The following is an 11,417-nucleotide window of genomic DNA, read 5'->3' as shown; positions in this document are numbered from 1 at the left end:
CATGTGTAGATGAATTCTGTGGACTATTACCATTTGAAAAAGGTGTATTATTGGTGGATGATTCAGAGTGGTGTTTTATCCCTGGAGATATGACACTATCGGGACTTTATCCAATGTTTATAGGGGAAACTTGACTGTTGTCCTTAGAATAGTTAGGAAATGAGACTGTTTTAAGGACAACAGGGAAGGAGGCATTATTAGAACCTAAGGAAAATGGAAAAACATTTTCATACAAGATCACATCTCTAGAAATGTGAATTCTCTTGGTGGCTAGGTTTAGTACCTTGTATCCTTTTGTATCAAAGGGATATCCTACAAAGATATGTGGGGTAGTTCTTGGTTCAAATTTGTCTCTGTATATTTTGGGCGCAGTGGGGTAACAGAGACAACCAAAGTTTCTCAAGTGAGAATAATTGGGCTTCTTTTGGTATAATAACTCAAAGGGGCATTTGTTGTTAAGGTAAGTAGTTAGCAGCCTATTAATCAGATAGGTGGCTGTTAGGATACACTCTTCTCAATATCTGGTTGGGAGTTTAGACTAGAACATGAGAACCCTGACAGTCTCAAGAAGGTATCTATGTTTTCTCTCTATTACACCATTCTGTTGTAGTGTATAGGGACATATCTTTTGATGTATAATTCCTTTAGATTGGTAAAATGAAGAGGCTTCATGGCTGATAAACTCCAAGCCATTATCAGATCTAATGATTTTATGGATGTATTGAATTGGTTTTCAATCATGGACACAAAAGCTTTTACCGCCTGAAGAGCATTACTTTTGCAACTCAATAGATGTGTCCAAGTGGACCTACTGAAGTCATCCACTAGTGTAAGGAAATATTTGTAGTTATCATGGGTGGTCACAATGTAAGGACCCTATATATCTATGTCTACCAGTTCAAATAATTTGGATATGGTACTTGTTATTTGAGGAAATGGGAGTCTGGTTTGTCTTGCCATAGGGCATATAGGACAAATGAAGGGTTGTCTTGGTGAAAACTTAACAGGAATTGATGATATTCCTTTCATCTTGATAAAAGGAACATGACCAAGCCTATTGTGCCATAGAGAATTTACATCATGTTTATCAAACACACATAAGGACTCATTCTTATTTGAAATGAAAGTGTCTACAGATTGAGGAGTGTGATATGAATGAGCATGACTAACAGACTCGTGACTATTTACATTGGGAGCAGGAATACAATTGCAGTAGGAAGTTGAAACAGTAGAAGGTAAATTGGTCCTTTTACCCCTCAAGTACCTGGAACAGAGATAATACAGACCTTCTTTGCTGTTACCAATCACCTGAGGCCTCTTCACTGAAGGGGCCTGCAACAGACAAAGTGTACCACTGAACAATACAAGACATCAAAGATGTACTGCAAGGGAGTGAACAGAAATCAAGTTACACTTGAATGATGGAACATGAAGAACCCTATGTAGGACAATATCTGAAGAGAGTATCACATCTCCAAATTCAAGAACTCTTACTCAATAACCATTTGGTAGACTTATCAATAGAGGATAGGGTAATCTAGTGATGTTAGTGAGTGCATGTTTGTTAAAGGTCATGTGGTTAGATGCTCCTGAGTCTATGATCCAAAGATCAGCCTTTGATTCAAAGCATTTGCATAAAGGCTTGTCAAAATCAATGGAATAAGTACAGACAACAATACCTGCAAAGTTTGCACTACTAGTGGTGATATTGCTATTGTTGGAAGATCCTCCCGCATGTCCTACTTGAAAGTGCTGCAGCAAGGCCATTATCTGCTCATACTGTTCTTTTGTTAGGTTGACATTCTGATTTTCCTGCAAGGTCCTGATCATCTCCACTCCCATGAATTATATCAGCTGGAGTTCCATATACACTTGCCACGGACCCTTTCCCCTATTGAACTTGTAGTTTTGGTTGTTCCCTTGATTGTATGGCTGTGCATTGGCACAATTGAGGTTCTGATTGTTGTAAGAACTGCCTTGAGGGTATCCATGTAACTTTTAGCACTTTTCCCTCGTATGTCTTGGTCTTTTACAATAATCACAGAATTGGCGACCCTTATTATTGTTGTTGGTTGTATAATGTGTCTTGAAGTTCCTGGCTCCATATGGGTTTTGATGTTGTGGACTTGCATTAACATGTAGTGAAGTGGAATCTAGATTCAGCTGACTATTGGTCTTGAATTCCCTTTGTTTCTCTTCTTGTATCAACAGAGAAAAGGCCTGAGCCATAGAAGGCAGAGGCTTCATCATAAGAATGCTTCCTCGCACTATTGTGTAGACCTCATTTAGTCCCATCAAAAATTGGATAAGCCATGGATCTTGCTCTGCCTTGTGCATGGTTTCCTTTGCCCCGCATGTGCAGTTGCAGCTGCACTGAGACTTGATACTCAAAGTGCTTAGTTCCTCCCATAGTCTTTTCATTCGTGTATAGTACATAGTAATGTCTATGGAACCCTGTGCAAGGTCATTAATCTCCTTTTGAATCTGATACAACTTTGCTCCATCTGTTTGGTCATAATGATTTTCTAATTCCCTCCACAGCTCAACCGAGTCATTTACATATTCCACACTATCAGAAATCTCCTTAGCGAGGGAATTGAGGATCCATGAGATCACCATATCATCACGCCTGTCTTATTGGCGGAATTAAGGTGAATCGGGGCTAGGTCTTCTAGATTCCCCATTTATAAACCCTAATTTGTTCTTAACTGACAAAGCTCGCAACACGCTTCTTCTCCATAAGCGACATCCAATTCCGTCAAACGGAACTGGTACTAAGGTCATTCCAGGACTATCAGAAGGATGGATGTAAAGGGGATTACCAGTATCAATGACCAACTGGTCATTTCTGCTCGTGCTAGGGCTCGTTTCTTCATTTTGATCGATATCCATGTGCGAGGTTTGAATTTGATGAAATTGTGAAGTATAAAGTCCTCAATTGAATCAGAGACCATCAATTTTGAGACGAGTTTCAGAACTGGGCGGCAACAGCCGAAGCTTTGGAGATCGACGAAATTCAAGTGAGATTCAGAACTAGATTTTGAAACACTGAGAGGAATGTGAGCTGATACCCGTGCTTTGATACCATAACAGAATTGTACATCCAAGCTCAGACCTTCAGAGTTGCCATGGAGTCTTCTGGAAGGTTCTGAGAGAAGGGGAGAGAAGAGATATAGAGAGCAGATAAATGGAGAAATATTTTTGTAGAATTCGATGATTCTTGTTCCTATGGGTCAAAAATAATAGTACGAACATAGACCTTCAATTGGAACTCAATTCGGAGCTCTTTTGCTCAGTTCAATACTCATTTTTCTCGTTAAATAATTAACTCATATTTTGTGTCAAAAACCCAATCGCGACTTGATGAAATTAGACCAAACTTTCCAGATCACTCCTATAATTCATTATTTAAATTCTGGAAATCTCGAAATAAAATTTTGATCTCTAGAACTAAAAATGGACCTTTGGATCATTACATGCTTATGCTCAAACGGCAAAAATCTTCCAAAAACTCTTCCAAAACTTATCCGAGCCTCATGGGACCCCGACCAAACATGCCAACATAATTCATAACATTATTCAAACCTCTTCCAATCATCAAAACACCTCAAACAACATCAAATTACCCAAAACTCATCGAATTCAAGCCTAATTTCTTAAAAACTTCCGAAATACGCATTTGATCAAAAACCCGACCAAAACACCTCCGAATGATCTGAAATTTTGCACACACATCCAAAATCACCTAACGAAGCTACTGCAACTCTCGGAATTCCATTCCGACCCCCGTATCAAAATCTCACCTGCCAACCGGAATTCGCCAAAATACTAACTTCGCCAATTCAAGCCTAATTCTACTCTGGACCTCCAAAATAAATTCCGATCACACTCCTAAGCCACATATCATCCCCCGAAGCTAACTGAATCACCAGAAATCACGTCCAAGCCTTCTAACTCAATAGTCAATATCCGGTTGACTTTTTCCAAAACAAGCCTTCCTTAAAGAGACTAAGTGTCTCATTTCCTATCAAAGCCAATCCGATTTAACTCTAACACCGAATACCGATAACGAAACATGAAGAAGCATAAAAATGGGAAAAACGGGGCGGTAACTCATAAGACGACGGGTCGGGTCGTCACATCCTCCCCAACTTAAACAAACGCTCGTCCTCGAGCAAGTCAAGAAACATACCTGAAGCCTCAAACAGGTGAGGATATCTTCTCTGCATCTCTCGCTCGGTCTCCTAGGTAGCTTCCTCCATGGGCCGACCTCTCCACTGCACTTTTACAGAAGATATATCCTTTGACCTCAATTTCCGAACCTGATGACCCAAAATAGCCACTGACTCCACATCAAAGGTCAAATCACCATCCAAATGAACCGTGCTGAAATCCAAAACATGGGACGGGTCCCCAACATACTTCCGGAGCATAGAAACATGAAATACCGGATGCACACTCGACAAGTTGGGTGGCAAAGCAAGCATATAGGCCACCTCCCCAATCCTCCTAAGTACCTCAAAAGGTCCAATGAATCATGGACTCAACTTTCCTTTCTTTCCAAATCTCATAACACCCTTCATGGGCAAAACCTTCAGCAAGACCTTCTCACCAACCATGTAGGACACATCTCAAACTTTCCGGTCCGCATAACTCTTCTGACGCGACTGCGCTGTACGAAGCCTCTCCTAAATCACCTTCACATTCTCTAAGGCATCATGAACCAAATCTGTCCCCAATAGCCTAGCCTCGCCGGGCTCGAACCAACCAACTGGAGATCTACACCGCCTCCCATACAAAGCCTCATACGGTGCCATCTGAATGCTAGACTGATAGCTGTTGTTGTAGGAAAACTCTGCAAGCGGCAGAAACTCATCCCAAGAACCTCCGAAATCAATCATACAGGCACGCAACATATCCTTCAATATCTGAATAGTACTCTCAGGCTGTCCGTCCGTCTGAGGATGAAATGATGTGCTCAACTCCACCTGGGTACCCAACTCTCGCTGAAAAGTCCTCCAAAACTAGGAAGTAAACTGAGTACCTCTATCTGAGATAATAGAAACTGGAACACCGTACAATCGCACAATCTCTCGGATAAATATCCCTGCCAACCGCTCCAAAGAATAAGTAGTACACACCGGAATGAAATGCGCGGACTTGGTCAGCCGATCCACAATCACCCAAATAGAATCAAATTTCTTCAAAGTCCAAGGAAGACCACTCACAAAATCCATGGTAACTCTCTCCCACTTCCATTCTGGGATAATCATCCGCTGAAGCAAACCACCCGGTCTCTGATGCTCATATTTCACCTGCTGATAGTTGAGACACCGAGCTACATAACCTACAATATCTTTCTTCATTCTTTTCCACCAATATTGCCGTCTCAAGTCCTGATACATCTTCGCGGCACCCGGATGAATAGAATACCGCGAGCTATGGGCCTCCTCCAGAATTAACTCTCTAAGCCCATCTACATTGGGCACACATATACGACCCTGCATCCTCAATACGCCATCATCATCTATAGTCACATCCCTGGCATCATCATGCTGAACTCTGTCCTTAAGGACAAGCAAATGCAGATCATCATACTGGCATTCTCTGATGCGATCATATAAGGAAGACCAAGAAACCACACAAGCCAACACCCGACTGGGCTCAGAAATGTCCAGTCTCACAAACCGATTAGCCAAGGTTTGAACATCAACTGCAAAGGGCCTCTCCCCAACTGGAATGTATGCCAAACGACCCATACTGACTGCCTTTCGGCTCAAGGCATCTGCCACTATATTGGCCTTTCCCGGATGATACAAAATAGTGATGTCATAATCTTTTAGCAACTCAAGCCACCTCCGCTGCCTCAAATTAAGGTCTTTCAGCTTAAACAAATGTTGAAGACTGCGATGATCAGTGAATACCTCGCAAGATACGCCATATAAATAGTGCCTCCAAATCTTCAAGGCATGAACTATAGCAGCCAACTCTAGGTAGTTCTTCTCATGGGGCTTTAACTGACGAGAAGCATATGCAATAACTCTACCCTCCTGCATCAACACACAGCCAATCCCAACTCTCGAAGTATCACAATATATAGTATATGAACCTGTAGTTGATGGTAAAACCAATACTGGAGTTGTGGTCAAAACTGTCTTGAGCTTTTGAAAGCTCTCCTCACACTCGTCTGACCATACAAATGGAGCACCTTTCTGAGTCAACTTGGTCAAGGGTGACGCAATGGATGAAAACACCTGAACAAACCGGCGATATAGCCTGCTAATCCGAGAAAACTACGGATCTCTGTGGCTGAGGACGGTCGAGACCAACTCTGCACTGCTTCTATCTTCTTTGGATCAACCTGAATACCCTCGCTGGACACTATATGTCCCAAGAATGTCACAGAACTTAGCCAAAATTTACACTTGGAGAATTTTGCATAAAGTTTCTCCTCCCTCAATCTCTGCAACACTACACGCAAATGCTTGGCGTGCTCCTCCTGACTACGCGAGTGTCATCAATAAATACAATAACAAAAGAATCCAGATAAGGCCAAAATACACTGTTCATCAAATGCATGAACGCTGCTGGGGCATTGGTCAGCCCGAAAGACATGACTAGAAACTCATAGTGACCATATCTAGTCCTGAAAGCTGTCTTAAGAATATACGAGTCCCTGATTTTTAACTGATGATAGCCCGAATGGAGATCAATTTTTGAAAACACCCTCGCTCTCTGAAGTTGATCAAATAAGTCATCAATGCGAGGCAAAGGATACTTGTTCTTCACTGTTACCTTATTTAACTGCCTGTAGTCAATGCACATTCTCATTGTGCCATCTTTCTTCTTCACAAACAGAACTGGCGCACCCAACGGTGACACACTAGGCCGAATGAACCCCTTGTCTAGGAGCTTTTGAAGCTGCTCCTTCAATTCTTTCAACTCTGCTGGTGCCATACGATATGGCGGAATAGAAATGGGCTGGGTTCCTGGCACCAAGTCAATGCCAAAATCGATATCCTTGTCCGGCGGCATGTCCGACAGGTTTGCAGGAAATACATCAGGAAAATCCCTCACAACTGGGACAGAATCAATACTAAGTCTCAGCTCCAACTTCTCGCACAAAATCTAGATATGATAGACAACCCTTCCCAACCATACGCTGGGCTTTCAAGAAGGAAATTACTCTGCTAGGAACATAATCAGTCATACCATACCACACGATCCTCGGAACACCTGGAATATCCAAAGTAACTGTCTTAGCATGACAGTCTAGAATAGCATGACACGGAGATAGCCAATCCATGCCCAGAATACCATCAAAATCTACCATGCTCAACAACAATAAATCAACTCGGGTCTCCAGACCCCCAATAGTCACAATACAAGACCGATACACATGGTCTACAATAATAGTATCGCCCACCGGGGTAGATACATGCACAGGTAAAACAAGACACCCTCGGGTCGTACCCAAATGATGAGCAAAATATGAGACACATAAGAATAGGTGGATCCGGGATCGAATAATACAGAGGCATCTCTGTGGCAGACTGGAACAATACCTGTAATGACAGCATCTGAAGCAATAGCATCTGTCCTGCCTGGAATAGCATAGAAACGAGCCTGGCCACCGCCTGATCGACCTCCCCTCTGGGGCGACCCCTGGATGCCTGACCTCCACCTCTAGCTGACTGAGCGGGTGCTGAAGAAACTGGAGCAGAAGACGAAGGTTGGCCCTGTGAACACCTAATTTTTGACAACATTTAATTTTTTATTACTTCTTTTATGTAAATATTTTAGGGGGTTTTAACCTACTATTATTTTAGCTTTATTACACTTTTTATTATAGGATAAAAATACCAAAAAAATTAAAAGGTGAATTATCACTATTAATATTTTTTTATTATTTTTTGTTTTTTATATAAAAAAATCCGAAAAATATTTATTTATTTTTTTAAAAAAAAAAATTCGGGAATGATTTAAAAATAAGAAAAAGGGAAGTATTGAATAAAAAAAATATAAAAGTAAAAATAGGTGGAATTCTCTTTTAAAAAAAGTAAAAGAATGTAGAAAATTTAAAAAAATAAAAAGTTTTGTGGAAATTTTAAAAAAATTAAAAAGTAAAAGAAGGGTGAAATTAAAAAATAAATATAAAGGTATCTGAAAATTTAAAAAATTTAAAGTAATTGAAAGTAGCATTTTTAAAAGAAAAAGAAAAGATAGTGGTTTGTTTTTTTAAAGAAAAGTTAAATAAAGTGAGATTCTCTTTTAAAAAAATAAAAAGTGGGATTTTAAATAAGATAAAAGTAATTAAAGTTGGAATTTTAAAAATAAAAGTAAATAAAGGTGGGATTTCTTTTTCTAAAAAAATAAAAGCAATTTGTAAGTGGGATTTCTTTTAATTAAAAAATAAACATATAATAAAAAACAAATCTGAAAATTTCGAAAATTTTGCTATAAATAGAAGAGAAAATTTAGGAAGAAGTGGTTTCAAAAAAGAGGAAAAAATAGATAGAGAGAAGAAAAAAAAGAGGGGACGGAGATAGTGGTATACACTCGATATACACTCTGGATACACTAGATATACATGGACAGAATTCATTTTGGAGAGAGTAAAAAAAAATATAACCAAATTTTCTGAAATATTGAGAGCGGAAGAACACCAGAGAGAGTTCAAAGCTAGAAAGAGAAAACAAAGAGAGATTTCCGGACTATTTTTCTTCTCCATTTTTACTAGTTTTCTCCGTGTTGCTGGGATTTCTGGATTGAGGTGTTGAAGCTACTGTGTTGGGCTTTCTATTGCTGTATTTTGTTGTGTTACTACTGTTGCTGACTGCTCTTTCATCTTCTTGTATTGTCATTTCCAGGTACACAGCTGTAACCTTGGTCATTTGTAAGCCGAAAACATAAGCATGAATATACATGAAGATTTGAAGCTTTAAGTTTGATCTAGCTTTTCTACTGATTTGTATATTAGGATATCTCATTCATTAATATCATGCAAATGCCTGCGGAATGCATAAACTGGACTGTTGAATCTATTTCTACAAACATGTGAATAATGTTAGTAACTAATATTCTCGAATGTTAGTGATTGATGTTAGCCTAATGTCGGTTTTTTAAGCATTGACGCATTTCTTCGACAAGTCGTAAAAAGAGTAAAAAACAAAAATGGCTTTGTATTACACATAGTCAATTCCAATAGTTCAAGTCATCTAATAATGTTAGTTTAAATTAATCAAAGATTAGTTGGTTTGTTTTGATTTTACCGGGTGTCAATCTCGTGTTCTATTCATAATCTCAACTTTAGTGTTATTAACTAATAGAATAAGGAACGAAATAATCTCCCTTTGTACAAGCTCGATTACAATTTCCCATTTGCATTTGTCTTAGACTAATAACTAATAAGTCACGTCCCTTTTTTAAGCATGTAATTAATTTGGAGATTTTCTTTTACAGACAAACTTAATAAAAATGTAGTCACTTTAGGATTGTCCTTTTAAAATAAATGAGATGAGCCTCGCTGGATAAACACATAAATGGTGGGGCCCTCGTTAAATGTATGTATTAAATACTTAGATTCCGGGACGGGCCGTTTAGCAAATTTCACGGCCCTATCCAAAATAATGATACGCTAGTCGCTTTAGGCGCGTATTTAATAATGTTATCTTCTTAAACTCGGGTGCACATTTATGTGACCCAAATCCAAATCTAAACGGAGTAGAAATGTGTCGCTAATCACGGGTGCATTGATTGTGACGTGGTTGACAGTGTACCCGAGCGGACAACTCGAGTTGAGGAAGGAGCTCCTTTCCGGGAACCAAAAGGCCAGCCGGCTTAGAAACTTTCTGAGCCTCTTTTATTTCAGGGTATGACACTAACAGAATAGGAAGTCTCATCCAGTAAGCATATCCCCGGAGGTGAGAAGAGAAGGTTTCGGCACAGTTTGTATGTACAGTTCAAATAATATCAAAGCGGTAAAAAAGCATCATTTTGCACATTTAGGCCAAAACATGTAATAAGATCAAATAATAAATAAAGCCAAATATAACAATTCATCTAAGCTCGAATTCTGAACTCTGAATCAGTGGTTCTGGGTTCGGTCCCCAGCAGAGTCGCCAGAGCTGTCACACCTCCTTTTTACCCCGCACCACCGCAAAGGGGCGCGGAAGGGAGTTTTTCCAATTAAGGGACAATCGAAACGGGATTTATTTATTTATTTTAGAGTCGCCACTTGGGAGATTTATGGTGTCCCAAGTCACCGGTTGAATCACGAATCGAGGAAAAGAATGACTCTGTTTAACAGTCTACGCACCAGAAATCCGGATAAGGAATTCTGTTAACCCGGGAGAAGGTGTTAGGCATTCCCGAGTTCCGTGGTTCTAGCACGGTCGCTCAACTGTCATATTCGGCACCGGTGACTTGGGACACCATAAATCTCCCAAGTGGCGACTCTGAAATAAATAAATAAATCCCGTTTCGATTGTCCCTTAATTGGAAAAACTCCCTTCCGCGCCCCTTTGCGGTGGCACGGGGTAAAAAGGAGGTGTAACAGGCCCCTCTGCTGAAACTGACCACCACGAGTCGAGGACACTGCCTCTTTATATGACCAAACTCTCCGCACTCGTAGCAACTACCATGTACTAGAGAAGGGAACTGGAGGGAACCCCTCGCATCTGAATGACCAGCCGATGCACTCGACGCAGATGAACCCTGAACTGAAGGGGCATAGGATGAGCTCTGAGCTGGGAGAGCGTTAAGTAAAGACTGGTCCTGCTGAAATCCCTGATGACCACGGTCTGAAGATGTCCTACTATACTCTGGACGGGACGGCTGAGGAGGTCTGAAGGAACGACCTCTACCACACTGGAACTGGCCCCTAGACGGAGCACCACTAAAACTTCCTGAACCTCTGGGCCTCTTGGCCTCCCTCTCCTCTCTCTCTCTACGGAGAACTGTCTCAATATCACGAGCAATGTCAACCACACCCTCGAACGAAACACCTAATACTCTCTCTCTAGTCATCAAAATGCGGAGAGAGTAGTTAAGACCATCCACGAATCTCTGGATCCTCTCACAATCCGTCGGAATCATCCAAGTAGCATGACGAGCCAACTATGAAAATCTCATCTCGTACCGGGTCACAGACATATCTCCCTGAGTCAACCACTCAAACTGCCTACGCAGCTCCTCTCTGTGGGATTGAGGTACATACTTCTCCAGAAATAGAGTGGAGAACTGCTGCCAAGTAAAGGGCGCTGCACCAACAGGTCTACGCCTCTCAAAATATTCCCACCAGGTAAATGCAGCTCCCTGGAACTGAAATGTAGTAAAAGATACACCATTCGACTCCAAAATCCCTGCGGTGCGAAGCATACGCTAACACTTGTCGAGAAAACCCTGGGCATCCTCTC

The 11,417-nt window shown here is 40.8% G+C and overlaps 1 protein-coding gene across 1 annotated transcript; it reads right to left on the bottom strand.

Moving 5' to 3' along the window:
• Positions 1–1,998: 1,998 nt before the first annotated feature.
• LOC104214259 (uncharacterized) lies at positions 1,999–2,619 on the bottom strand. The gene has a single exon (XM_009763914.1). It carries the CDS (start codon positions 2,617–2,619, stop codon positions 1,999–2,001), a length of 621 nt encoding a protein of 206 aa, XP_009762216.1.
• Between the last annotated feature and the right edge of the window lie 8,798 nt (positions 2,620–11,417).

The sequence above is a fragment of the Nicotiana sylvestris genome, chromosome 2 (assembly GCF_000393655.2).
Source record: "Nicotiana sylvestris chromosome 2, ASM39365v2, whole genome shotgun sequence".
Taxonomy (NCBI): domain Eukaryota; kingdom Viridiplantae; phylum Streptophyta; class Magnoliopsida; order Solanales; family Solanaceae; genus Nicotiana; species Nicotiana sylvestris.
Note: the sequence above shows the minus strand (reverse complement) of the source record. Positions and strands in the feature narration are given on the sequence as shown.

Bases quoted from the DNA above. Each gene is read 5' to 3' on its own strand.
- LOC104214259 (XM_009763914.1), bottom strand. From the start codon at position 2,619: ATGGTGATCTCATGGATCCTCAATTCCCTCGCTAAGGAGATTTCTGAT.